Raw genomic sequence first — 27373 nt, forward strand, 5'->3', positions numbered from 1 at the left:
GGTGGGGGGTGCCAAGCTGTCCTGCCCCTGCCCATCCGAGGCTGCCATGCCCAGCTCCCATGGTTGAGGCGGCACCAGGCTGGGCCCCGATCTGTGGCACAGAGTTGGCGCTGGTGCCAGACTGTCCTGGGACTAGGGGGTCCTCAAAACACCTCCAGCCAGGCCCCTCGCTGTCCCAGAAGCTGCCTGGGGAGTGGGGCTATTGAACCTGTTATGCCCCTCCCCATTTCAGCAGGAGAATTGCAGCAGGTGAGTTAACGGATGGAGGCACTGCCCAACCCCCCCCAGAATGAGCAGTCCTCTGGCTCCTACTGACGGGGCAGGGGTTTATTAGCTGTAGGGAGTGCGGGGGCAGGCCTTGCTCCTAGTGTGCCCATCTACATCCTGGGCTCTCCACTGCCAGGCTGGTGAGAAGGGGGCCAGCGTCCTGCTGAGCATCTCAGGGGCCCTGTAGCGTACAGCCAAGCCCCCGCTGCCTGTCTGTGCCCAGGGAGGCGTCCAGCAGCAGGCTTCGCTCAGCCACAGGGCAGCCGAACATGCACGGGCGGTAAGACGTCGTCGTCCTGTTCGTCCTCGCAGACCAGGTCCAGCACCAGGATCCGGGGGGGCGGCCAGGCTGCTCCAGGGGGACCGCCCACCAGCTGCGTCAGTCTAGGGAAGGGGAAGGGTAAATAAGCCACGGGACATCCAGCAGGAGCCAGGCCCAGTGTATGTGCCCAGAGGCTGTGCCAGTCAAACCCCTGGCGACCCTGCATCAGTGGAGACTTGGCAGTGCCAGTGGGCACAGCCCTGGCTGGGGAGGGGGCTGGGTTCCAAGCACCCAAAGCCAGGTTTGAAGAGCCCCTCTCTGTGGGCGTCCAGCCGGCCTGCCTGGGGCAACACCCCAAGCTCTGAGTGACTCTCCATGCCAGCCCTGCGGGGGTCGGTCCCTGCCCCTCGCCAGGCTCCCCTAGCGCCCCCCCCCCCCCATGCTGACCCTGGTCCCAGTCCTGCTCCTCGCCGAGCCCAGGGGTGCTGGCAGGGGTCTTTGGCTGGAGGAGCTCCCATGGCCAGGCCTGAGGGCAATGCCACCTGGCCCTCGGGGCCTTCCTGCTGAGCGCTGCCAGCAAGGGGCCGGGCGGGGGTCCCAATGCAGGAAGCAGGATGTTTACCCAGTGGTCAGACTGGCTGGGAGCCAGTGATGCAGCTGTCAGAGAAGGGGGGGAGCTGGAGTCCTGGTGAGCGGGGGGAGGGGCAGCAGGGGGGAGAACTGGAGCCCTGGAGAGGGGGAGGGGGAGGGGCAGGGGGGAGCTGGAGTCCTGGCGACTGGTGGGGGAAGGGCAGTGGGTTACGCAGGAGCTGGTAGCGGGGGGAGCTGGTGCTGGTCCCCAGGACCTCACTTGGGATGGGGGCTCATGGGGTGATGCCCCCTGCTGCAGACCCATCAGCCCCCTGCAGAGGGAGGGCAGCCAGCCCAGGGCCAGAGGAGAGCCGGCTGCCAGCCCAGAGGCCCAAGACAACGCCTACCTGCGGGCGAGCTGTGCCTCGCGTTTCTGCTTGGCCCAGAAGCTGGCATAGAGAATGGTCACCCCCCACAGCACTGTGCGCACTGGCAGGCCGTGCACCCCCTGTAAGGCAGGAGGGGCGACAGGGATTGGGCAGGTCAGTGCCAGGCCCAGCACTGGGCACTCGCTTCCCATAGGCTTTTGTGGAATAGGAAAAAAGGTGTAAGTGGGGGGTCTCCCCCCCATCCCCGGGTCTCTCCCAAGCCCCAGACGAGGCTGTTTCTCCAGCCATTGGGTAGCATCAGTGGCTCCCCCCAGCACAAGTCCCAGACTGGATGTGCCTGGACTAGGCCAGCATGCAGGGGGCTGTCTAGAGAAAGTGGGCCAGCCAAGACCTTCCCAAGCAGCCATGTCTGGCAGTGGGCACCCCAGAGAGACCTGGGTAGGGGGTGGGTGAGAGCTGCGGGGGAGGTGAGTGCCTGCCTGGGGTGGGGGCAGACTGCCCAAGGCCCAGCCACTGCCTCTAGGCAGTGGGGACACGGCTCAGGTCCCAGAGGGAAAGGGGGGATCAGCAGGATGGGGGGGGCACAGGCCTGTTCCCACAGCCCAGGCTCTGGTGGGGGGTTGGGGGGGAGGGTCACCTGCAGCTGGTCCAGGAGCTCCTGCAGGCTCAGCTCCTCCCTGTGGGCGCCGATCCCGGGCACCTCGACTCGATGCCAGCAGCTCCACACCTCCTGGCCATACTGGTGGGGACACAAGGGCAGGCTGATGTCAGCATGTGGCGGCACCCCCCTCCCCCCACCCCTCTGTAGCGACCACAGGGCCAGGGAGCTGGGTCTCCCCATCTGTTTTCCCCCCCCCCCGAGCACCAGCTCTGTGCATGGCCATGTACACTGGCACTGCCCCTCAACAATGGCACACGGATCTCTCCCTGCGCTGCCCATTAATACAGGGCTGCGGGTCGTGGGGGGCATCACCAGAGCTGGCAGGAGCTCGGGGCTGGGCTAGCAGGGGCTGTGGGTCAGGAGTGAGGGGCATTGCCAGAGCTGTGGAGGGAGCCTAGGGCTGGGCTAGCAGGGGCTGCGGGTCGGAGCTGAGGGGCACCAGCCGAGCCAGGGGGGCGGTTTGCCTGGCTGGTCCCTTTTGCAATTCCCTCCTTTTCAGAATAATCAAAATCACTCCAGAATGTGAATTAGAAAATCCACATCCTGACAGTGGGGCCCAGAGCCTCCCTGGCCAATCCAGCACTCAGCCCACTTCCTCGATGCCTGTCCCAGTCCTGGCCGCTGGCTGGTGAGGGTGAGTGCAAACAGGACCCTGCATCTCGGCGCAGCAGTGTTAGGGCATGGGGGCCATGCCCAGCGCCCCCCCCCCCCCCGTCCCCTCACATTGGGATGGGCAGGATGCAGAGGTCAGGGCAGGACATACGGCCGGGGGGGGGGGGGGAGGGGACACTGGAGGTGGAGACAGGGCACAGCACAGCCCCAAGCAGACTTGGGCACAAGCTCTGCCCGCCCCACGGGGAGCTGGAGCCCCTGGCTGGCCAGGCTGGGACAGGGGACAACCCCCCTCCCCTGTGGGCTGTGCCCAGGCATATAGCTCCCCTGTGAGCATTGCCTTGGTGAGGGACTGGCATGGCCCCCGCTGCTGTCTGTGCCTCCAGCGCTGCCAGCACCAGGGGGGTCTGGGCTGCTGAGCTCTGGAGAGGCCGGGCGGGGCAGCCCTGCACAAAGCCCCATTGAGGCAGTGCTCCCCCCGCACACACACAGTCAGTCACTTCTTCTGCCAAGCCCTGCGGGCCTCTGCCCTGCACAGGACCCAGCCAGCTGGGGCTGGGGGCGGCTTCGACTGCCAACAAGCCAGGCCTTTCTGGGCAGCCCGGATGTGGGGAGAGCACACAGGGCACACGAGGCCGTCAAAGGGGAGATGACTGGAGTGCCTGGGGTTCGGGGGCAGGAGTTCTTACTGGCTCGGCCCTGGCATGGCTCATCCCCCCAACCCAGGGCCAGCATCGCCCCAGCTGGCTCCACCCCAGGCTGCAGAGATCTAGGGGGCAGCACAGTCGCCCCAGCCACCTCCTGCATCACAACTGGTCAGCCCACAGCACTTCCCCCAGCCTCACAGCTTCACTCCCAGGCCTAGTGCCCACGCTACTCAGTGCCAGCCCCAGGGCAAGCCAGCCCCCTGCCCCTCCCCTGCTGGGCTCTCTGCTCTGCCTTCCAGCAGAGCCCCCACTGTGCCAAGTCCCAGCTCCCTGCTCCTGGCCACTCTGCCGCCCTTCAGGCAGTGAGCTCATGGTAAGGAAACTGAGGCGCAGAGGCTGCAGGACCTGAGAAAGCCCCTGCAGCAAGCCTGGCAGAGCTGAGCATGGCCCCTGGCTGGGCAGCTGGGGCTGGGGTGAGTGTGCTGGGAGCGGAACAGCCTGGCCATTTGCTGCAGCTGGCCCTGGCCATTTGCTCTTGCCAAGTGCTGAGCGGGACTCCACCCCTTCTCACCCGAGTGGGACAAGGCATTAGCACCTGGCCCCTCCCCCCACCCCACCCCCTTCGCCACCTGCAGCCTGGCGGAGCCTGGCGGAGTTAACCCTGTGCCTGCCATGGCACAGCTCCTCCTCTAGCCCCCACACGGAGCTGGGGGACCTGCCTATGTGGGCACTGCCCCACATCCCCTCAGCCCAGCCTGGGAGATGCCAGCTGTGCCCCTGGATTCCCGGGTTCAAGTCCTGCCTGATGCCCCGCTGGGTGAACCTGGCGCAGCTCGTCCGCTCCCAGCACCTCAGGTCCCATCTGGGCAAGGGGCTGACGCTCCCACGGGGGCTGGCAGCAGGGCCGGCGCTTCCAGTAGGCGACCCTAGGCGGTCGCCTAGGGCGGCAGGATTTGGGGGGCGGCATTTTGCCGCCCTCGGCAGAAATTCAGCGGCGGGGGGTCCTTCCGCTCCGAGTTTTTGGCGGAGATTCGGCGGCGGGTCCTTCACTCACTCCGGGACCGGCCGCCAAAGTGCCCCGAAGACACGGAGTGGAAGGACCCCCGCCGCCGAAGACCCCAGGCCTGCTGAATGCTCAGAGAAGCGCTGCTGCTTAGGGCGGCAAAAACCCTGGCGCCGCTCCTGGCTGGCAGGAGACTGTTCCACTCTTGCCAGCCTGCGCCCCCTTCCTGCCCCCAAGGGCAGCAGGGCGCTGACCCGGACGTCTCCGCTCCTCCGCACATTGAGCCAGAGCTCAGCATGCTCAGGGCAGCCAGGCCCTGCCCCTGCCGCCCTTGGCCTGCTCTCCTGCCAGCCGCTGTGTGCTGGAGCCATGGCCCCACTGGTCTCCCAGCCAGGGAAGGGCTCCCCCAAGGCGCCCAGGCCTTAAGAGGGGCTCCGGACCCCCTTGGGCTGCAGTTTGGACCACTCAGCAGGGGGCGCTCTTCCCTGGTTGTCAGGGGTTGGGCCAGCATAGACGAGGGGCTGTGCAGCAGGGTGTGGAGCAGGGGGTTCTCCCTGGCCCACAGGGCCGGCCCCCTTGCCCCTGTAGGGGGTGCTCTCCTTACCCACGCTGGGACCAGCTCCCAACCCCATTGCACCCCAGGCCCAGGAGCTGCGGTGTTGCTGCTGCTGGGGTCCTGGCCAGGCTGTGGGGTGCCCTGCTCCTGGGGGGGGGGTGCACTGCCGGGGGGAGAGGGGGGGGCTGCGGGAAGGCAAGTGCAGGCCGGTAGCTGACCTGGCTGCGTTAGTGGAAATACACTGAGAGACAAATGTTTGGCGCCTCCTCTTCCCTGCCGCCCCAGCCAGCCTGGCTCCCCTTCCCCCGCCCCCACAGGCAGCCTGGCTCCCGTCAGCGCTTCCTGTGCAGCAGGAAACTTGCCTCCTCCCCCGACACATGGTCCCAATCTCCCCCTTCCCCCCGCTCCCCATCTGCTGCTCAAGCGGAGTGTCAGGCCTGCGGAGGGGAGCAGAGCGGGGGGTGCCCGTCCCAGATGGGGGAGAAGAATGTGGGGGATGTCCCTCACAGGCTGGTGGGGAGAAGAGCTGGGAGGGTGCCCGTCGAAGGCCCGGGGGGAGCCAGGCATTGGCACACAGCAGAGATGGGAGCAGATGCTGGGTGACGCTGGAGGGGGAGAGCTAGAGATGGCCAGGGGCTCCATGCTGAGCACCCAAACTTGGGACGGGATGGCCCCTGGCTCCACAGACAGCCTCTCCCCACCATGCCCCACAGACAGATGGCTCCTGCCCCCCACCCCATAGTAACAGGCCCTGTGCTCAGCCCTTGCTCTGCACACAGGCCCCCGCTGCCCCATGGCTCCCCACTACCCTACAGCCCCCCACTGATCCCCAGAGTTCAGCCTGTTCCCCCGCTACCCTACAGCCCTCGGCTCATCCCCACAGCTCTGCCTACTCCCAGAACTGCCCCACAGTACCCTGCAGAACCCCACAGCTCTGCCCACTGCCCTGGAGCCCCCCACAGCTCCGCCTGCTCCCCCCACTACCCCACAGCCTCTGCTACCCCACAGCTCTGCCTGCTCCCCCCGCTGCCTTACAGCCCCCCACAGCTCTGCTTGCTCCACCCTCTGCCCTACAGCCCCTGCTACCCTGCTGCCCCACAGCCCCCCGCTGATCCCCAAACTTCAGCCTGCTCCCTTCTCTACCCTACAGCCCCCCACTGTCCAACAGCTCTGCCTGCTCCCCCGCTGCCCTACAGCCCCACATTGCTCCCCACAGCTCTGTCTGCTTCACCCGCTGCCCCACAGCTCCACCTGCTCCCCCCGCTGCCCTACAGCCTCCCACTGCCCTACAGCTCTGCTTGCTCCCCCCACTGTCCTACAGCCCCCCACTGCCCCACAGCTCAGCCTGCTCCCCCCACTGCCCCACAGCTCTACCTGCTCCCCGCACTGCCCCACAGCGCCTCCACTGATCCCCTCAGCTCTTCCTGCCCCCCGCCCTACAACCCCTCGCTGTCCCACAGCTCTGCTTGCTTCCCCCACTGCCTCAGAGCCCCCCACTGACCCAGAGCTCTGCTTGCTCCCCGCACTTCCCCACAGCCCCCCACTGCTCTGCCTGCTCCACCCAATGCCCTATAGCCCCCACTGCTCCACAGCTCAGCCTGTTCCCACCACTGTCCCACAGCTCTGCCTGCTACCCGCACTGCCCCACAGCCCTTCCACTGATCCCCACAGTTCCTCCTGCTCCTCTCCCTGCCCTACAGCCCCTCGCTGCCACACAGCTCTGCCTGCTCCCCACACAGCCCCCCGCTGATCTCAACAGCTCTGCCTGCTCCCCCCACTTCCTCACAGCCCCCAACAGCTCTGCCTGCTTCCCCCTCTGCCATACAGCCCCCCACTGCCCCATATCTCTGCCTGCTCCCACTGCTTCCCTATAGACCCGCTGCCCCACATATCTGATGCTCCCCCCACTGCCCTACAGCCCCCCACTGATCCCCACAGCTCTACCTGCTCCCCTCGCTGCCCTACAGCCCCCGACTGATCCCCACAGCTCTGTCTCCTCCCCACGCTGCTCCACAGCCCCCTGCTGATCCCCAAACCTCAGCCTGCTCCCCCCTCTGCCTTACAGCCCACCGCTGCCCCACAGCTCTGCCTGCTCCCCCCTCTGCCTTACAGCCCCACACTGATCTCCACAGCTCTGCCTGCTCCCACCGCTACCCCACAGCCCTTCATTGCCACAGAGCTCTGCCTGCTCCCCCCTCTGCCCTACAGAACCCCGCTGCCCAACAGCTCTGCCTGCTGCCCCGCTACCCACAGCCCCTCATTGCCACAGAGCTCTGATGCTCCCCCCTCTGCCCTACAAAACCCCGCTGCCGCACTGATCAGCCTGTTCCCCGCTGCCATACAGCCCCCCACTGCCCCATATCTCTGCCTGCTTCCCTATAGACCCCGCTGCCCCACATATCTGATGCTCCCTGCACTGCCCTACAGCCCCCCACTGATCCTCACAATTCTGCCTGTCCCACCTCTGCACTACAGCCCCTGCTACCCCACAACTCTGCCTGCTCCCCCCTCTGCCCTACAGCCCCTGCTGCCCCACAGGTCTGCCTGCTCCTCCCTCTGCCCTACTGCCCCCCACTGCCCCACAGCTCTGCCTGCTCCACCATCCGCTGTACAGCCACCCACTGTCCCACAGCTCTGCCTGCTCCCTCCGCTGCCCTACAGGCCCCGCTGCCCCACAGCTGCACCTGCTCCCACTGCTGCCCCACAGCTCTGCCTGCTCCCCCCTCTGCCCCAGAGCCTCCCGCTGCTGCACAGCTCAGACTGCTGCCCCACAGATCCACCTGGTCCCCCCACTGCCCCATAGCCTCCCACTGCCCCACAGCCCCCCACTGATCCCCAAAGCTCTGCCTGCTCCCTCCCGCTGCCCTACAGCCCCCCGCTGCCCCACAGCTCTCCCTGCTCCCCCCACTACCCCATAGCCCCCCACTGCCCCACAGCCTCCCCATAGTCCCCCACAGCTCTGCCTGCTCCCCCCTCTGCCCTACAGCCCCTCCCCACTGCCCCACAGCTCTGCCTTCCCCCTACTGCCCTACAGCCCCCCAACTGATCCCCACCACTCATCCTGCTCCCCCCGCTGCCCCACAGACCCCCACAGCCCCACAGCTCTGCCTGCTCCCTGCTGCCCTACAGCCCCCAACTAATTCCCACAGCTCTGCATGTGCCTCCCGGTGCCCCAGAGCCCCCCACTGCCCCACAGCTCTGCCTGCGCCCGCCGATGCCCTACAGCTCTGCCTGCTCCCCCTGCTGCCCCACAGCGCTCTCGTGCAGCAAGGCCTGGCCAGGGGCAGGTCAGGGGTAGCTCCGCGTGGTAGAGAGAAGGGTGGCTACAGGGGCTGGCTGAAAGCTGCTCGGCCATGCCCAGGCAGCTGTTGGCAGAGCCCCGGTCCCTGGGATGCCGGCTCCCAGCATGGTCCAGGCGTCAGGGGCTGGACAGCTCCCCACACTGTGTGCACAGCATCTAGGCCCCCCACACATGCTGGGCCCTGCGCCCAGGCAGAGGGCACAGCATAGGCCAGGCTCACTCATGTGCACGGCGCCCCTGCAATGCCCCAGCTGTGGCTCCCCTTGCTCCAGAGTGGGGGATCCCTAGCTACAGCTGCAGCCCATTGCCCAGAGCTATGCTCCCCTCCACCACCACTGAGATGCAGCCCGTGCTGGGGAGGAACGCGGTGCAGCCAGGCAGCCACCCCAGAGCCGATAACAGCACACAGGAGATGGGAGTGTAACAGTGAGCCAGGACCCTCAGCGCACCTTCCCTGTGCCAACCTCCCCACGGCCACAGGCTGGGGCCATTCCCACACTGTACCTCCAGGGCACAGTCCCCATAGGGCCACGCTGGGGCATCAGGCCAGCCGTGACTGCCAGGGGAGACTCTGTATGGGTCTCTGCAGCACAGCACCCCTTGTGCTGCACTGGAGCATAGGCGCCAGCCCTGACTGCCGGGGAGACCCCCACCCTGCTCCCTGCAGCACAGTGGCTCCTAGTGCTGCACTGGGCCAGCCCTCACTGCCAGGGCGCGGGCACCAGGTTCCAGCATCCCCCCAGCCACTGACTTTGCTGCCCTTGAGGAGGGCCTATCCCCCCTCCCTGCCACTCAGCCCCTGCCCGGGTGCGGTGGAGGTCATTGGCAAGGCCGGGCATGGGGTCTCACCTTGTAAGTGGCTGGGGGCGACAGGGGCCGGAAGCGGGCGAGCAGCGGCTCCGCAAGCTGCAGGAAACTGTTGCAGTAGGAGCCGAGGTCCCGGTGACCCCACACCAGCTTGTAGAGCTCCAGGCATGCCAATCCGGCCACTGCCGCCGTCGTGGTGGCAATGGCGGGCACGATCCTGCCCGCTACCCGCTTGCTCTGCCAGGCAACAGGGAACTGTGTCAGCAGCAGCTGCCAGGGGCGGGCGCAGGGCCCCAAACCTCGCAGCTATCCTGGGGAGGCCTTTGCCCCACCTCCACCTCTGCCCCCACCCCTCATCTGTCCCCAGGGAGGCCCATAGCCCCAGCCCCGACCCCACCCTGTGTCTGTCCCCGGGGGGCCCATCATCCGACCCCCATCCCACGTCTGTTCCCAGGGGGCCCGTCGTCCCACCCGCAACCCGTGTCTGTGCCCGGGGGGACTGTCGCCCCACTCCTGCCCTGCATCTGTCCCAGGGGTGCCCATCGCCCCGCGTCTGTCCCCGGGAGGCGCATGGCCCCGGCCCCACCCTTCATCTGTCCCCGGGGAGGCCATCACCCCACCCCCGCCCCGTGTCTGTCCCTGGGGGTGCATGGCCCTGCCCCCACCCCACCTCTCTCCCTGGGAGGACTGTCCCCCCGCACCTTGTGCCAGTCGGCAGGGGCGATGCCATAGTTCGCAGCCCGCAGGTTCGACGCGGCCATGATGAAATCCACATGGCCATTGCTGTCATCGTCCTGCAGGGCCAGTGCGAGAGGAGAGTGATGAGAACTGGGGGGGGGGGGGGGCACGCGGGTGCCCAGCACATCTCTGACATGAACCCCTGTTCTGAGTGACACGGACAGCCAGCTGCCTGGCAACTCTGGGCACTTCCCGACCCGTGGCCCCTGCCTGACCCCATGTGGCCATGCCAGCCCCTGCTCGACCCACGTGGCTTCAATAGCCCCTGCACAACTGCTGCCTGACCCCACGTGGCCATGCCAGCCCCTGCCTGACCCTGCATGGCCACCCCGGCCCCTGCCCGACCCTGCGTAGCTTCACTGGCTCCTGCCCGACCCCACGTGGCAGTAATAGACAGTCCCTGCCCAGACAGCGCCCACAGGGCAAAGACCAGCCCGCTGGTGGGGCCGTATGCTCCACCCTAGCCCCTCATGCTGCCCCTGGGCACATTGGAATCTCCTGCAGCCCCAGCCCCTGGGCGATGCCAACCAGGCCGGCCACCCACCCCATCTGTCCCAGGGGGAGAGTGACCCTGGCCAGCGCAGCCCCCGCTACCTTCTCAAAGTGGATAGGCTCCATGAGGTGGGTGCTACCGCACCCCCCCTCCAGCAGTGCCCGTCTGCGCTCTGCCAGCTCCTGCCTCAGCGCTGCCAGCTGCTCCTCGTCTGCAGGGGACACAGAGAACAGTGGGGCTGCAGCTGGGGGCTGGTCCCCCGGGCCCATCTGTGGTACTCAGGAAACCCCTGAGCCAGCAGCAGGGTGGGGCAGCTCTGGCAGGGAGACTGGGGCTGAGCGCCGTCCTGGGGTGAAGCCACGGACAGCAATGTCCCCAGCAGGCACTGCCCTGGGCTGTTCTGGGATGGTGCCAGGAGCCCTGCCAGGCCAGCAGAGCAGGGCCTGCGAGGTGCCCATTGGGGAGCAGGGCCAGTACACACCTCGGAGGGGCCCAGGGACAGCATGGGCCCTGCAGCCAAGCCTCAGGCAAGGAACAGGCCAGGCTCAAGCCCTGCCTGTGCCAATGCCATCTGAGCCCCAGCGAGGGCTGTGTTGGAGTCAGGGCGCCCTTTTCCCCAGGGAGCCAGGCTGGGACAGGATTCCCCTGGCCCAGGTGGGGGGCACCCACCCGCCCTGGACAGCAGGTACAAATGGAGATGCAGGCTGGTGGGCAGGGGCTGTCCAAGGCGGCGCCTGCGAGGGAAATGACAACTCCAGAAGGGTCCAAGCCAGGCCAGCGAGCCTGCAGGTGTCTGCAGAGGGCGATGGGCTGCTCTGCACTGGGCCCTGGGGTGCCTGGCCGCCGACTCCCACAGGACAGAGTAGAGCCCCCCCCCCCCCCCCCCCCGCGTCAAGCAGAGCTCCCTGCCTGCCGGCACCAGGCAGAGCCCCTCCCACCCAACTGGCACCAGGCTGAGCTCCCTGCCACGGCCGGCACCCACTTCCCTCCCCCGCTGCACAGCCTCTGGCACCGCGGCCCAAGCATGGCCCTTACCGACCCTGGCGGGCGCCTCCTCCATTTCCTCCTCCGTGACAGGGATCCGCAACCCCACCTCCGGCTGGAAGGGAGGCACGGCCATGTCCCGTAGTGTCTCCCTGGCAGCTGCCCGGTCCCGGGGCACCTGCAGCCTGTGAGTCTGGGCAAAGAGGCTGGCAGCTGCCATGATATACTCCATGTGGGTGCTCTGTGAATACAGCCTGGCTCAGCGGGGGGGGGGGGGGGGGGGGCGGGGGGCAGTCCCTGCTCCTTCTGTCCCACCCCTCCCTGTCCGACCCCGAACCCTGTTCTCCCTGTCCCACCACTCCCCCTGCTCTCCCTGTCCCACACCTACCTGTCCGACCCCTCCCCCTACACTCCCTGCTCCACCCCTCCATCTCCCACCTCTCCCGCCCGCCTGTACCCTGCACTGTCAACCACCCACGCCCAAAATGATTGCCCAGTGCCCTTGCCCATCCGTACCCTGCACCATCACCCACCCATGTCCAGCACCCTTGCCCACCTGTCGGCCTGTGCTCTGTACTGTCACCCGCCCCACCCACCATTGCCCTGCGCCATCATTCACCCGCCAGCCTGTACCCTGCACCATCACCCGCCCATACCTGGTGCCATTGCCCTGTGCCATCATCCACACACCCGTCTGTCTCTGCACCCACCCGCCTCTACCCTGCACTGTAACCCGCCCACGCCCGGAGTCCTCGGCCACACGCCCGCTCGTACCCTGCACCATCACCCAACCATGCCCAGTGCCCTTGCCCACCTGCCCGTGTGTACTCTGCACCCAGGTCCAGCACCATCATACAGTCGCCCGCCTGTACCCTGCACCATCACCCACGCCCAACACCATCATGAACCCGCCTGCCTGTACCTTGCTCCGTCCCACCCACCATCACCCTGTGCCATCATCCACCCACCCTCCTGTACCCTGCACAGTCACTCGCCCACACCCAGCGCCCTCGCCCACCCGACTGCCAGTACCTTGCACCATCACCCGCACACACCCGGCACACTCGCCCACCTACCGCCTGTACCCTTTACCGTCACCGGCACCCGGCACCCATGCACACCCACCCTTACCATCACCCACCCACCCGTACCCTGCACCGTCACGCACCCATGCCCAATGCCCTCGCCCCCCACTATCACCCATCGCTGTTGTCTGCCCACCCGCCTTTACCCTGCACTGTCACGCATGCCCACCCGCCTACACCCGGCACCATCACCCACCCACCCATACCCTGCACCATCACCCGCCCCCGCCCGGTGCCCACCCATCCGCCTGTGCTCTGCACTGTCACCATCGCCCTGTGCCATCATCCACCCGCCCGCCTGTACCCTGCACCGTCACCCGCCTATACCCGGCACCATTGCCCTGGCCATCATCCAGTCGCCCATACCCTGCACCATCTGTGATAGAGGAGGGAGTATTAACCTGGTAATGTTGCATGGGGGTTTTACTAGTTTACTGTCTTCTGCTAACACGGGGCGTGCCTCTGTTTCCCTGGGGTACTGCACCAATACTAGATGGTGATGGGCAATAAGGGGGTGACTTCACTGAGGGATGATACTTGACGGTCAGCGGCTGCCCTTCGTAACCTGAGCCCAGGAGGGGGTTGGGGCCAGGTGACACCTTCTGCCGGGGAAACTGGACAGAGGCTGGAGGAGGAGCTGGGGGTGTGGCTGGGTGAGACTGCTGGAGGGAGTTTCAGTTTGGAGCTGGCTGGGGAGATAGAGGGAGGCCCAGAACCTGGGTCTGGGCTCCCCACCTCCCAGGATGGACCTGACTGAGGGGTCCTGTTTTCTGTACCTACAAGCTCTGTTTTAGACCGTGTTCCTGTCGTCTAATCAACCTTCTGTTTTACTGGCTAGCTAGAGTCACAGTGAATTGCAGGAAGTGGGGGACACCATCACACGCCCATGCCTGGCGCCCTCGTCCACCCACCCGCACTCTGTGCCCGGCACCATCGCCCTGCGTCATCATGCACCCGCCTACCTGTAGTGGGGGGAGGGATAGCTCAGTGGTTTGAGCATTGGCCCCCTAAACCCAGGGTTGTGAGTTCAGTCTTGTAGGGGGCCACTTAGGGATTGGAGGTAAAAATTAGTACTTGGTCCTGCTAGTGAAGGCAGGGGGCTGGACTCAATGACCTTTCAGGGCCCCTTCCAGCTCTATGAGATAGGTGTATATCTCCATATATTTGGGGGAGGTCTAGGTTGGATATTAGGAAACACTATTTCACTAGGAGGGTAGTGAAGTACTGGAATGCGTTACCTAGGGAGGTGGTGGAATCTCCTTCCTTGGAGGTTTTTAAGGCCCGGCTTGACAAAGCCCTGGCTGAGATGATTTAGTTGGGAATTGGTCCTGCTTGGAGCAGGAGGTTGGACTAGATGACCTCCTGAGGTCCCTTCCAACCCTATAATTCTATCCTGCGCCATCATCCACCCACCTGCCTGTACCCTGCACCCATCGCCCACCCACCGCCTGTACCCTGTACCGTCCCATGCCCAGCACCCTCACCCACCCATACCCTGAACTGTCACCCGCCCACGCCCAGCACCATCGTCCACCCACCCACCTGTACCGTGCACTGTCACCCGCCCACACCTGGGGCCATCACCCACCCACGCCCGGCACCATCGCCCACCCACCATTGCCCTGCACCATCATCCACCCACCCGCCTGTACCCTGCATCATCACCCGCGTCCAACCGCCCATGCCTGGCACCCTCGCCCACTTGCCCACACCTGGTGCCATCGCCCGACCACACTCACCCACCTGCCCCCAGGCCCCTCAGCCCCTGCCCCAAGCACAGATCCTGCCCCTCACAGTCTCACCCCCAACATGAGCCCTGCCCCTAGCATGGGTCCCACCCCTTGGGCCTCGGTCACCATAACCCAAACTCTAACACCGGCACCACCCCAACAGGGGCCACGCCTCATCCACTAGCCCCAGCACAGAGCTCCCTGCAGCATGGGTCCTGGCTCCACCACTGGCCCTGCCCCCACAGCCCCATCCCCCACCCGCAGGCACCCTCACCTGCTCCCCACTTACATTGTCGCAGTCAAACTCCAGGGGCTGGGGGCATCTCTTGGGTCCTGCCCAGAAGGGGACCCCGGGGCTGGTCTCCTGGGGACAAGGGAAGCCAGGGGTCAGGCCAGGGCCAGGGAGGGGTCCAGCCAATGGAGGCTCCCCTCCCCGTGTGCAGCTCCAGGGCAGGTCATAGGAACCAGGGGGCTGAAGCTCCATTGTGGGAAACGCAGCAGGGACTTGTGGGCTCAGGGGACCCTGCGGGAGGGTGCACTGGGGGGGTCGGGAGGCAAGGGCCGAAGGGTTAGAAGGGTGTCAAGAGGTGGAATGATAGAGGCCCGGGGGGAATGAGAGCCCAGGAATTCAGGTGGGGACCAGATCCATGCGAAGTACAGGGGGCAGAGCCCGGTGTACTGAGCCTGGTGGCCCTGGGGGTGATTGGAGCCCAGAGGGATCAGAGCCCAGGGTATGAGCAAGGGGATTGGAGCCTGGGATACCAAGCCGGGGGCTACTGGGGGGTGGGGATTGGAGCCTGGGGTACACAACAAGGGGGATCAGAGAACCAGGGCACTGAGCCAGGGGGGATCGGAGCCAGGGGCATTGATCCGAGGGGATGGGAGCCCAGGGCACTGAGCCACGGGGATGGGAGCCGGGGGCACTGAACTGGGTGGATGGGAGCCTGGGGCACTTTAGCCGGGGGGATGGGAGCCCGGGGCACTGAGCCGGGGGGATGGGAGCCCAGGCCACTGAACCAGGGGAATGGGAGCCCGGGGCACTGAGCCGGGGGGATGGGAGCCCAGGCCACTGAACCAGGGGAATGGGAGCCCAGGGCACTGAGCCAGGGGGATGGAGCCCGGGCCACTGAGCTGGGGGGATGGGAGCCAGAAGTATAGAGCCAGGGGGATCGGAGTCCGAGGTACTGAGCCACGGGATCGGAGCTAGAAGTACTCAAAAAGGGGGATCGGAGACCCAGGGTACTGAGCCAGGGGGATCGGATCCAGGGGCATTGTGCCAGGGGATGGGAGCCCAGGTCACTGAGCCGGGGGGATGGGAACCCAGAGTACTGAGCTGGGGGGATGGGAGCCCGGGGCAATGAGCGGGGGGTATCAGAGCCTGAGGGATCGGGGTCCGGGGCACTGAGCAGGGGGGATCGGAGCCCAAGGTACTGAGCCAGGGGAGATGGGAGCCTGTGGCACTGTGACATTATTGACATGAACTGTGAATGTATAGATCATTGCTGCAACGAAGGTCCTATGGTTGCACCAAATCTTGTACAAAGGAGGTCCAGTAAGGTGTCTATGGAAAGGTTATGATTTGCTGGTTATGATTATGCTGTCTGTATGTGTGTATCATTTTTGTAGTTGAAGTTATGAATATTGGCTATGTACTTGTATCTCAATGTGTTTTGATTCTAAGTAGCCTCAGTGAATCATTTGGTCAGCTTCTTGAGAAAGGACTATTCTCAGTAAGTGCCCAATCAAGAAACCCTTAACTGACAATGGACTTTGGGAGACGCCAATCCACATCTGAGCTTTCCTGGGAACGTTCAAACTAACATGTGAACAATGGCGTCGGCCTGTAAAGAACTGAGTCATGCCCGGACATGTGACCTGCCCATGTGACTCCAAACTCCATCTTGCTACTGTGATTTTCCACAGTCAGAACAAAGGGGTGTCCTTCCACGGGAAGAGACTATAAAAGGCAGCTGCATCTCCTCCATCTTGTTTTCAGTCCTGCTTCTTACTTCTGGATTGACTTTGCTACAAACTGAAGCTCTGAACAAAGGACTGAATGACCCATCCCAGCTGTGGATGTATTCCAGAGACTTGATTTGAACCTGCAGTTTATTCCATCACTGCTACAAGCCTGAACCAAGAACTTTGCCATTGCTGTATGTAATTGATTCCATTTAACCAATTCTAGCTCTAATCTATATCTTTTTCCTTTTATGAATAAACCTTTAGATTTTAGATTCTAAAGGATTGGCAACAGCGTGATTTGTGGGTAAGATCTGATTTGTATATTGACCTGGGTCTGTGGCTTGGTCCTTGGGGATCGGGAGAACCTTTTTCCTTTTACTGGGATATTGGTTTTCATAACCATTCATCCACATAACGAGTGGCACTGGTGGTGATACTGGGAAACTGAAGTGTCTAAGGGAATTGCTTGTATGACTTATGGTTAGCCAGTGAGGTAAAACCAAAGCCCTCTCTGTCTGGTTTGGTTTGCCTTAGAAGTGGAGAAACCCCAGCCTTGGGCTGTGACTGCCCTGCTCTAAGCAATTTGTCCTGAACTGATACTCTCAGAAGTGTCCCACCAAAGGCAGCATCGTTACAGGGGGATGGGAGCCCGGGGCACGGGAGCCCGGGGCACTGAACTGGGGGCATCGGAGCCCTGGGTACTGAGTCGGGGGGATGGGAGCATTGAGCTGAGGGGATGGGAGCCCGAGCTACTGAGCCGGGGGGGTGGGGGGGTGGAGGGATGGGAGCCCGAGCTACTGAGCCGGGGGGAGGTGAGGGGGGGATGGGAGCCCGAGCTACTGAGCCGGGGGGGATGGGAGCTCAAGGTACTGAGCCGGGGGGGGATGGGAGCCTGGGGCACTGAGCCGGGGGCATCGGAGTCCAGAGCACTGAGCCGGGGGGATTGAAGCCTGGGGTACTCAGCCGGGGGGATGGAAACCCAGGACACTGAGCCGGGGGATTGAAGCCCGGAGTACTGAGCTGGGGGGATCGGAACCAGGAATATTTAGCCAGGAGGATCGGAGCCTGACGTACTGAGATGCGGGACCGGGACCGTAGCCAGGGGTGCTCAACAAGAGGGACAGGAGACCCAGGGTACTGAGCCGGGAAGGGGGGGGAGACCGGGGCACTGAGCCGGGGGAGGGGAGGGGGGAGGATGGGAGCCGGGGGCACTGGGGGAGGGATCGGAGCCCGGGGCACTGAGCCGGGGGGATGGGAGCCCAGGGTGCCCGCGGTGCTGCTCACGTGGCCGGGTGGGAAAGCGTGCAGCAGGTTCAGGATTGTGTGGCGATAGAGGCTCTCCCAGCGCTGCCTGGCCCAGCTCACACAGTCCTGCCAGCTGCGTGGCTTCTCCTGCAGGCTGCTTCGCACCCCCTCCAGATCCTGCATCGTCCGCTGTACCTCCAGGAAGGCCGGGTCCCTATGGGTACAGGGCAGTGTCAGGCCGAGCCCTAGCCCCACACACACACAGTGCAGCACAGTGCCAGAGCCAGGGCCCAGCGGGGGAGGGTCACCCACCCAGAGAGAACCCAGGCATCCTGGACCTTTCCAGGCTGGCCCCTGAGCCCTGGTACGTGTGAGCTGCTGGGCCACGGAGACCACGGACAGGCCCCAATGTCAGAGCCCCACTCCGGCCCCCAAAATCCTCAGTGGCCCCCTCAACTGCCCAACCCCTGCCCCCCAGAGTCCCCCTCCAGTCCCCAACCCTCACACCTCCCATCAGCCCCCCAACCCCCCAGAACCTCCCTCAGCCCCCCACCCCCCAGAGGCACCTTCAGCTGCCCAACCCCTGCCCCCCAGCACCCTCCTCAGCCCCCCAACCCCCACAGCTCCCTTCAGCCACACAACCCCCACCCCCCAGAGCCACCCTAAAGCCCCCTCCAGCCCACACTCACTCCAGGAATTTGTTGACATTCTCCGCAGGCACCTTGAAGAGCCCGTCAAACTCATCCCGGGCCCACTGTGGGGGAGGGGGTGAGTTACACACAGGCTGGGGTTGCCCCACTCCCACCCAATCTTATCAGGGCATGGGCAGGACCCCCATGCTGCCCCCTGGCGCGGCCCATGCTGAGGGCCAAATGCTCTGGCTGCTGAGTGCTCAGAGCCCCAGCAGTGGGGCGGGAGCAGGGGCAGGCGGCCAGGGCAGGGGGTTTCTAGGAGGGGGCCCGGCAACAGCTCCTGCAGCCCCCAAGGCCTAGTGCCAGGCCCCGAGACAGGGAGACAAGCAGGGCCTGGGCCGTGCACACAGTGTGTGCAGGGTGCGGGGGCTGCATGTCCAAGGGTCTGTGTCGGTGGGGGGCAGCATGTAGGTAGGGGGCAGCATGTGGGCAGGAGGGGCAGTGTGTGGGCTGGGAAGCAGGAAGGCCCTGCCAGCAGCCCCGACAGCCCCTTCCTCTGCCAAATAAGCAGGCCAGAGGCCGGGGGCCCAGTGCAGGGCTGGGAACTGCAGTGCCCGGAGAGCCACTTGGCAGGTCAGAGTGCTCCCCAGCCCTGCCCCAGGCACAGTCGCCCCTGCCCTGGCTGGGCCCCAGATGGCCTGGGCCTGCATCGGACAGCTAGAGAAGGGCTATGGCGCAGCCTGGCCACTGGCTCTGGGACTTCACCATGGGGCGGGCATCTACTGGGCAACTGGGGTCGGGGAAGGCACCGGCTGGGGACAGGGCACAGATTGGAGGGTGTTCAGGTCTGGGGCAGGGAGGAAGGGCCGGGCCTAACCTCAGGATGCAGGGAGGGGCCAGGCCCAGGCCCAGGCCAGGGGTGGGGAGGCCCGATCTCTGGACAGGAGTGGGCCAGGCCAGGGGTGGGGAAGGGCCAGTCCCAAGCCCAGGATGGAGAGGGCCCAGGTTCCGGAAGCGGGGAGAGACGGCCACCTGCAGGGTGTGTTCGATGACACTGGGGAAGTGGCGCAGGGTGCACAGGGGCACGGCCGACTCCGTGAGGTCCGGGGGGCTTCCGAACGGCTGCGTCAGGTGGGGTACGATGACCTGCACGTGGCCCTTGGTGCCCTCGGTGCCCGAGTCCAGCAGGGGCTTGAGGTAGCGGATGCAGCGGCCATCAACATAGGCCCCTGTGGGAAACGAGTGGCGAGCTCATGGGGATGCCACACTTCTGCCCCTCCCCCTGCCCAGGCAGCCTCCGGGGCAGCTAGAGAGCAAGGCCCTGGGGTGCATCTTGCTAGCCCCCCAGGAGGCACTGTCTTTCGGATGAGATCTCAGGAAGCTCCACCCAGCAGAGACCCCCAGGAAATGCCCCAGCCAAGGGAGGCAGAGCAGAGACTGAACCAAGGCCAGGGAAGGAAGCAGCAGCCTCTTCCCAGGGCCTGTCCCGGGTCAGTCTCTGTGCCAGGCGGGGCCTGTGGCGAGCTGGCACAAGCTGGCGATGTGGGTGGGTGTGGCAGGGGCATGGGAATGTGGCAGTGGGTGTGGGGCACAGGCATGTGGCGTGGCAGGCTGTTGGGCGTGGGCAGTGGCAGTATGTGGCAGGGGCGAAGGAACGTGGTAGTTGGCGTGGGGGCACAGGCATGTGGCATGGTGGAGTGTGGGACAGTATGTGGCAGGGGCGTGGGAATGTGGCAGTGGGCGTGGAAGCACAGGCATGTAGCGTGGTAGGGTGTGGGCAATGGCAGTATGGGGTGGGACGTGGGAATGTGGCAGTGGACGTGAAGGCACAGGCATGTGGCGTGGTGAGGTGTGGGGCATGGGCAGTGGGAGTATGTGACAGGGGCGTGGCCCCAGGCGCTCAGGGCCAGGCTGCCTGTGGCAGTGCCCGGACACTCACGGGCCTGCATGCTGTCCAGTGCGTTGGCCACACCGTCCAGGGCCATGAAGAAGTCGTCTCCGTAGAGCGTCTCCGTGTCGGGCCCCACATGGTGCGGCTGGGCCGTCACCCTGGTCGTGGGGTTCATGCGCCGTACAGCTGCCGCCGCCGTCTCTGACTTCAGCTTCTGCAAGGGCCACGGGAGCCGTGAGCAGTGGGGGGACCAGGGAGCCCCACCCCCATTGGTGCTGCACCCCCCAGGGAGACCCCAGCCCAGGTACTGGGCCAGGCTGGGCTGCTCCTTTGTTATCTGCCAGCTCCACGGACCTCTTCCGGGCCCAGAGCCAGTGGCAGGGAGGATAACGGTCCAGGCTGTGGAAAGTCAGTGCCCCTGACTGGCGCCCGACCCCTCACCAGCAGGGCTGGCTTTAGGGCGATTCACCCGATTCCCCCAAATCGGGCCCCGCGCTCCTAAGAGGGCCCCGCAACGTCCCTAAGGACCATCCGCCGCTGTGCCGCCAAAGGCACCGGCAGCCAATAGAGCTGCCACCGAAGTCCCGCCGCTGCCGCGGAAGGAGGACCCTCCACCGAAGGCACCGGCAGCCAATTGAGCTGCCGCCGAAGTCCCGCCACTGTCTTCGGCGGCAGCTCTTTTTAATCGGGCCCCGCAGTGCCTAAAGCCGGCCCTGCTCACCAGGGACCCCTTGGGCCCAGCCAGGGGACAAAGGGCAAGAGTCAGAGCCAGGCAGGAGACTGCACTCCCTCTCCCCCTCCCTCAGACGCACCCATCCTCATCCCCCATGCAGAACCGCCCAGGTAGGGGCTGTGGGTCGGGAGTGAGGGACAATGGCAGAGCTAGGGGACGGTGGAGTCCAGGACTCAGCAAGCAGGGGGCTGCAGGTCGGGAGTGAGGGGCACCAGCAGAGAAGGGGGAGCCCAGGGCTGGGGCAGCAGGGGGCTGCAGGTTGGGAGTGAGAGGCACCGGCAAAGCTGGGGGAGCCCAGGGCTGGGCTAGCAGGGGGCTGCAGGTCAGGGAGTGAGGGGCACTGGCAGAGCTGGGGGGAGCCCAGGGCTGGGGCAGCAGGGGGCTGCGGGTTAAGAGTGAAGGGTGTCAAGGGCTAGGGTTGCCAACCCTTCCGATTTCTAACGGAGTCTCCCAGAATCGGGCTCAATCTCCCGGAGGCTACTGAAGCCAAGCCAGGAGATTTTAGGTGCTAAAAATCTGGCACCGGAGCGGGGTGAAGGCAGGCTCCCTGCCTGCCCTGGCTCTGCGCCGTTCCCGGAAGTGGACAGCACATCCCTGCAGCCCCTGGGGCAGGCGCAGGGGGTCTTCATGCGCTGCCCCCGCCCCAAGAGCCAACTCCGCAGCTCCCATTGGCCGGAGTTTGCACCCCGCATCCCTTCCTGCACCCCAACCCCCAGGCTCAGAGCCTCCTCCCACACTCCGAACCCCTTGGCCCCGGCCCAGAGCCCACATGCCCCCCTGTCCCAGCCTGGTGAAAGTGAGTGCGGGTGTGGGACAGTGAGTGATGGAGGGGACGGATGGAGTGAGTGGGGCGGGGCCTCAGAGAAAGGGGCGGGGCAGGGCTTTTGGATTTGTGTGATTAGACAGTTAGCGACCACAGTCAAGGCCTTGCCCGGCCCTCGCCCCACTCACACCCACATCCTGCGGGCGGAAGAGCAGCTGCCGGCTGAGGTTGGAGCGCTCAATGGTGTCCATGTCCGTCACGGTGACGCTCCCGCCCTCGCCAGCCGCCAGCCCAATCATTGCAAAGTTCTTCAGCAGCTCACAGCCAATAGCTCCAGCTCCCACCTAGCGAGAGGAGGTGGGGTCAGCATGGTCCCGCCTTGAGTGCCCTGCCTCACCCACTCTGCCCCCCAGCCCTCCGTCCCACCTCCTGGCCCCTCTCCCGGCCTGCTCACCACGAAGTACTTCTGCCGGCCCAGCCTCTCCTGGAAGTCAGCCCCAAACACAGCGATCTGCCCATCGTAGCGGCTGCCACGCTGTTGGAGCAGAGGGACAGACTAACATCAGCTCCCTCACAGCACCCCTCCCCCAACCAACTTCCCCCACAGTGCCCCCCCCCAGCTGGCTCCCCACACTGACCCCCTTCAGCAGGGCCCACCCTGCTCCTCCCCCAGCTGGCTCCCCACATAGGGTTGCCAACTTTCTGATTGCAGAAAACCGAACACCCTTGCCGTGCCCTGAGGCCCCACCTCTGCCTTGCCCCTTCTCCGAGGCCCCGCCCCCACTCACTCCATCCCCCTCCCTCCGTCACTCGCTCTCCCCCACCCTCACTCACTTGCTCATTTTCCCCAGGCTGGGGAAGGGGGTTGGGGTGTAGGAGGGGGTGAGGGCTCCAGCTGGGGGTGCGGGCTCTGGGGTGGGACCGGGGATGAGGGGCTTGGGGTGCAGGAGGGGGCTCCAGGTTGGGGCCAAGGGGTTTGGAATGTGGGAGGGGGATCAGGGCTGGAGCAGAGGGTTGGGGTGTGGGCTCTGGGGTGGGGCCAAGAATGAGGGGGTTGGGGTGCAGGAGGGGGCTCCAGGCTGGGGCCGAGGGGTTTGGAGTGTGGGAAGAGGCTCAGGGCTGGGGCAGAGGGTTGGGGTGCCAACTGGACTTTTAGCGGCCCAGTCAGCTGTGCTGACCAGAACCGCCAGGGTCCCTTTTCGACCGGGCATCCCAGTCAAAAACTGGACGCCTAGCAACCCTATCCCTGCACAGGGCTGAGTGAGGGGCCCGGCCCCAGAGCCAGTGGCTCCCAGGCTGTGTCTGTCAGCGGGCGGCAGCGGGCACAGCACTCACCGGGGCACAGGACTCCTCCGTCAGCAGCGTAGTGCCCTGCTCGGGCAGGCACTCCAGCGCGTCGAAGTAAAACCATTGCGCCAGCGGCAAGAACTTCCCTGAGGCAGCCTGGGCACAGCGAGATGGGCAACGTCAGTTCTCCTGGGGCCCCAAGTGCCTGGCCAGTGCCTGCCAGTAGAGCAGGGCTAGCTGCGCTGGGTAGCAGAGAGACTGGCAGCACCATGGGCTGGCTGCCACAGGAGGACACAGCACACTGTGCCAGGCCCAGCAGTATCACCAGGTGCCCAGCAGAGCAGTGCTTCCTGGCACAGGAACAGGCACCTGAGCACCCCCAGACCTTCCTATCCCATCCCGCTGCGGGGGGCTGCACCCCCAGCCTCCAGACCCTGCTGCAGTGGTAGCGCCACCTGCTGGCCATTTGTGCAGATGTAGCTCAGAGACAACAGGATCCTGCCACTGGCTCCCTGTGAGCATGCAGGCCAGTCCCCAAGACGAGGGAGTCAGGGACCCTGCCCAGCCCCAGGTGAAGACCAGGTGACTCTTGGACCGGGAAGTGAGACAAAGACAAGGAGCAACAGGGTGTCTGAGGTTGGGTTGCTGGAAGCTGGGCAGTCTGCTTGGGGGAACTGGAAGAGGGGGAGTCCAGGGTTTCTGGCCCAGGACTCCCCAAGATGGACTTGGCTGAAAGTCACTGATTTCTGTGCTAACAAGTTCTGTACTACGCTGTGTTCCTGTCAACTAATAAACCTTCTGTTTTACCGGCTTGCTGTGTGTCACATTTGACGTGGAGCTGGGGTGCAGGGCCCTCTGGCTTCCCCAGGAACCCCCCCAGGTGACCTCGCTGCAGGAAGCGCATGGTGTGGAAGGGGATGCTGAATGTTCCGAGGTCAGATCCAGGAAGGTCGAAACTGTGTAAGCTTCTTGCCCTGAAGACAGTATGCTCAGAGATAGTAGTCATGCTCCCCCAGTGTCCTGACTGGCTTCATATGGAGTAGTTCCAGAGAATCGCCCTGGTGACTCTGTGTCAACTGGTGGCAGGTTCCAGGAGGTGGAGGAGCCAACGGCTTAACCCCGAGAGAGAATGGACCCCCGAGAAGTGCTGTTGCACTGAAGGGGTTCCTCCCAGGGACCGTGGGGAGCTGAGAGAGCACAGGCCTGTGAGTCCATGACTACTTGGGAACAGCATGGAGATGGCCTATAACCACTTCCTTAAGAAGGACATTGTAGAGCTGTGCAGAGAGAGAGGGCTGCATATTGGAAAGTTCACTAAGGCACAGCTGATTGCTCAGTTGGAAGAGGAGGATCACTGTAAGGAGCCGGTTCCTGACCCAACTGGTGCTGCGAGAGAGGCTGAGAGCAGCCAGGCAGCCCAGGACCCGCACTGGTTCCTGACCCAGCTGGGGCGTGAGAGAGGCTGGGAGCAGCCAGTGTCCTGAAGACCCGTGCCCCGACCAGCAGGGGGTCTCCACCAGGATCCCCGTTGGTGGATCTGAGATGGATGGAATTGGACCTGAGATCGAAGGAGTCAGAGGACCATGAGAGGCAGGGAAGGCATGAAGCAGAACAGCAGGAGAGACAGCGGCAGCATGGACTCATGATGGTTGACCTGAGAGGCAGAATGACCCGCCATGGGTGAGTGGGGATGGACCTTGGGGTGCCAATTCCACAGGGAACCTCAACACTAAATTGCTGCCCCAGGTTAAGGAGGGGGAAGATCTAGATGCCTGTCTCATGGCCTTTGGGAAGGCTGGCAATTGGAACCAGGCTGGCCCTGCGGAAAGGCTCCGGTGTCTAGCCCCATTCCTGGGTCCCAAGGCCATAGAGCTGTTTAGCCAGATGGGCGGGGTGGCAGACTGGCCCTCACTCCCTGCCCCAGCATATGTCTGTGTGGACTTTCCTGGGCTCGGGCCCCTCAGACCCCCAGTGGGAGCGGAAGGTGATGGTCATTGGGGAGACATTCCTGGGGTGGTGAGATCCTGAGACAGAGAGAACTGTTGTCAGGCCCTGGGTGGTGCAGCCTCACCAGATGCTGAGGGGCTGTGTGACCTGGGTGAAGGTCCCAGGGATGAAGCCCCTCACCCTGCCAATGGCCCAGATCCCTGTGCACACACAGGAGGGGTCGCGCTGGCTGGTAGTTGGGGGTTCTCCAAAATATCGACTGTGACCTCCTGTTGAGGGATGACTGTGTCTATTTGGGACAGGATCCAGGCCCTGCTCCTGTAACGGCCAAGGATTTGAATTTGAATCCAGGGAATCAATTGGCTGAGACTGAAGTGGTCAGTGAATATGCAAATGACCTGGCTGGCAGGGGGCAGGAGCTGCTAAGCTCAGGATACCTGCCTGTCTGTAACCAGAGCCCTGGAGCTGAGTGGGACAGAGAGATACTTCCCGCCCCCCTGCACACGGGAGAGCCTTCCAAAGGGAGGGACCGAGGGCAGGCATGGTTGCAGGACATCCTTTCCTTGCCAAAACCTCAAACACATGCCTGAATTGAGAGCCTTCTCCAAAGAGGCAGAAGAATCTGTATCTGAGCACCTACCATGGTACACAAAGGGATTGGAAAATGGAATAGACACTAAAGAAGCCAAACTGTGTGAACAAAGTCTGTGTCAAAAATTGGCTGTTAATCTTGTGTCTTTTGCTACTTCATCTATGGGTCAAGACAAAGAAGTTGATGCTAATGGTAAACGCTTTGAAGATGTGTGACATACCTGATTTGTGGAAAAAACCTCCGTACATGCTAGGGGTTGTAACAAGACAGTACCACAAACCTGATGCTTCTCAGCTAATACCTGTAAACAGGCTTAGAGCTTGGCACATCAGCGGACACATAACAGGCCTACACTACTGTGTGGAAGCAGAAATGGAGGCACACCACCTCATGGCATTGGTGGCTAAATGCCAAGACACTTACACTTTAACAGATATTGCTATCTGCATACTGTTAGCAATACTACACCCCAACATGTTTTCAGGCACCCAGGGACCAGGAACCCAGAACTTTGCTAGAACACCTATGAATGACATCATAGGGTTTAAAGGTTCTGGACGGGTGTGTAACCAGAGACAAACAGAAGTTTTACATGTACTGCCTCCGCCATGGACAGTGTCCAAGACTCCGGGAGTAAGTTCAGGAGGAGGGTGTGACATTGCACTCCATACGTTTTATGGAACTATGTTTATAAGTGTGAATATGATGTAACTGAAATATGCTTTATGGAAAAGGTCTCTTGTAAGCTATCATTACAAAGCTTATAATCTACTGAGTGTGTTCATCCTATTTGTATGAATGTATCATTCTTGTATCTAAAACTAGAAATATGAAGTTAAATCTGAGGTCCTATTGTAATTATGCAAAATGTGGGCCATTAATGGTGACTTGGAATCTTGATGGCTCCCATTGACTAGGACAATTGGTTGTAGATGGTTTATTTACCTGCAAGTCTTCTCATGGAAGGGTGGGGGCCAGCCTGTGGGTAATGAAGAATGAGGTCTTAAAGTGACACGTGACCATGTCACCTGATACTGGAATCCATCTTAAACCTGGTGCTTTTCCATTTAGAAGGAGGGGTAGGGATCAAGAGAGACAAAGGAGTCCCGCCTTGGGCCAAAGCTATAAAAGGGAGTGGAGCAGAACAAGGGTGGTGGCCAGTCATAAGAAATCCCCAAGCTACCACCTGAGCTGGAACAAGGACTGTACCGGGGGAAACAATTGGGCCCAGACTAAGAATGAGTCTAGTCTGTGAAAGAAGCTTATTGGGACATCTCTGAGGGTGAGATTTACCTGTATTCAGTTTCTTAATATATTAGGCTTAGACTTGCATGTTTTGTTTTATTTTGCTTGGTAACTTACTTTGTTCTGTCTGTTATTGCTTGAAACCACTTAAATCCTACTTTTTATTCTTAATAAAATCACTTATTTATTACTGAACCCAGAGTAAGTGATTAATACCTGGGGGAGTAAACAGCTGTGCATTTCTCTCTATCAGTGTTATAGAGGGCGGACTATTTATGAGTTTACCCTGTATAAGCTTTATACAGAGTAAAACAGATTTATTTGGGGTTTGGATCCCATTGGGAGCTGGGTGTCTGGGTGCTGGAGATAGGAGTACCTGCTGAGTGGTTTTCAGTTAAAGCCTGCATTTAGAGGGTCCGGACTCACCCCTGCGGCGCCTCCTGCTGGTCATCCAGGGAATCAGCTCACCAGCCTCTGGAGCGCCCTCTGCAGGCCAGTGATCCGCCTTGTCCTCTGCATTGGCCCCCGTGTCCCTCCCAGGACCCCGGTGCCCCTTTGCTCTGGGTGCTGCCCCCTGGCAATACCCCACAGATCTGGGTCTCCCCTCCCAGGGGAACCCCCACCCACTATCCCCACCTTGCCTCAGTACTAGGCCACTGCCAGTCACCAACTAGCCCCCGTTCCCTGGGGCAGACTGCAGTATAGGCCACTCATCACTGGCAAGGCGGGTTTGTTCCTGCTGCCTTGGCCTAGCCCTGGGCTGCTCTCTGCAACCCCCAGTACCCCTTGGCCTATTACCAGGCCGCAGCCTGGGGCTATCCAGGCTGGAGCTCCCCAGCTCCTCGGCCTTTCCCCAGCCCTGCTCCACTACAGGTACCCTGTCTAGCTCCCTGCAGCCAGGCCCTTCTCTCTCTGAAGGCAGAGAGAGACTCTACTCAGTTCCTGGCTCCTAGCCTCTTGTATAGGCC

General features: G+C 63.3%; 1 protein-coding gene across 1 annotated transcript in view; it reads right to left on the bottom strand.

Moving 5' to 3' along the window:
* Positions 1-320: 320 nt before the first annotated feature.
* The window catches only part of UBA7 (ubiquitin like modifier activating enzyme 7), a 57523-nt gene continuing 30470 nt past the window's right edge, over positions 321-27373 (bottom strand). Inside the window, exons 11-25 of the mRNA XM_065408785.1 lie at positions 22670-22777; positions 21789-21869; positions 21523-21678; positions 19887-20052; positions 18980-19176; positions 18005-18069; positions 17355-17529; positions 14395-14469; positions 11342-11531; positions 10408-10550; positions 9777-9869; positions 9118-9312; positions 2126-2227; positions 1507-1607; positions 321-651 (exon numbers count right to left, since the gene is read on the bottom strand). Of these exons, the coding sequence (XP_065264857.1) occupies positions 516-651; positions 1507-1607; positions 2126-2227; positions 9118-9312; positions 9777-9869; positions 10408-10550; positions 11342-11531; positions 14395-14469; positions 17355-17529; positions 18005-18069; positions 18980-19176; positions 19887-20052; positions 21523-21678; positions 21789-21869; positions 22670-22777 (1983 nt within the window). The 3' untranslated portion in view covers positions 321-515. The remainder of the gene's footprint in view (positions 652-1506; positions 1608-2125; positions 2228-9117; positions 9313-9776; positions 9870-10407; positions 10551-11341; positions 11532-14394; positions 14470-17354; positions 17530-18004; positions 18070-18979; positions 19177-19886; positions 20053-21522; positions 21679-21788; positions 21870-22669; positions 22778-27373) is intronic.

This window comes from Emys orbicularis, chromosome 7 (genome assembly GCF_028017835.1).
Source record: "Emys orbicularis isolate rEmyOrb1 chromosome 7, rEmyOrb1.hap1, whole genome shotgun sequence".
Classification (NCBI taxonomy): domain Eukaryota; kingdom Metazoa; phylum Chordata; order Testudines; family Emydidae; genus Emys; species Emys orbicularis.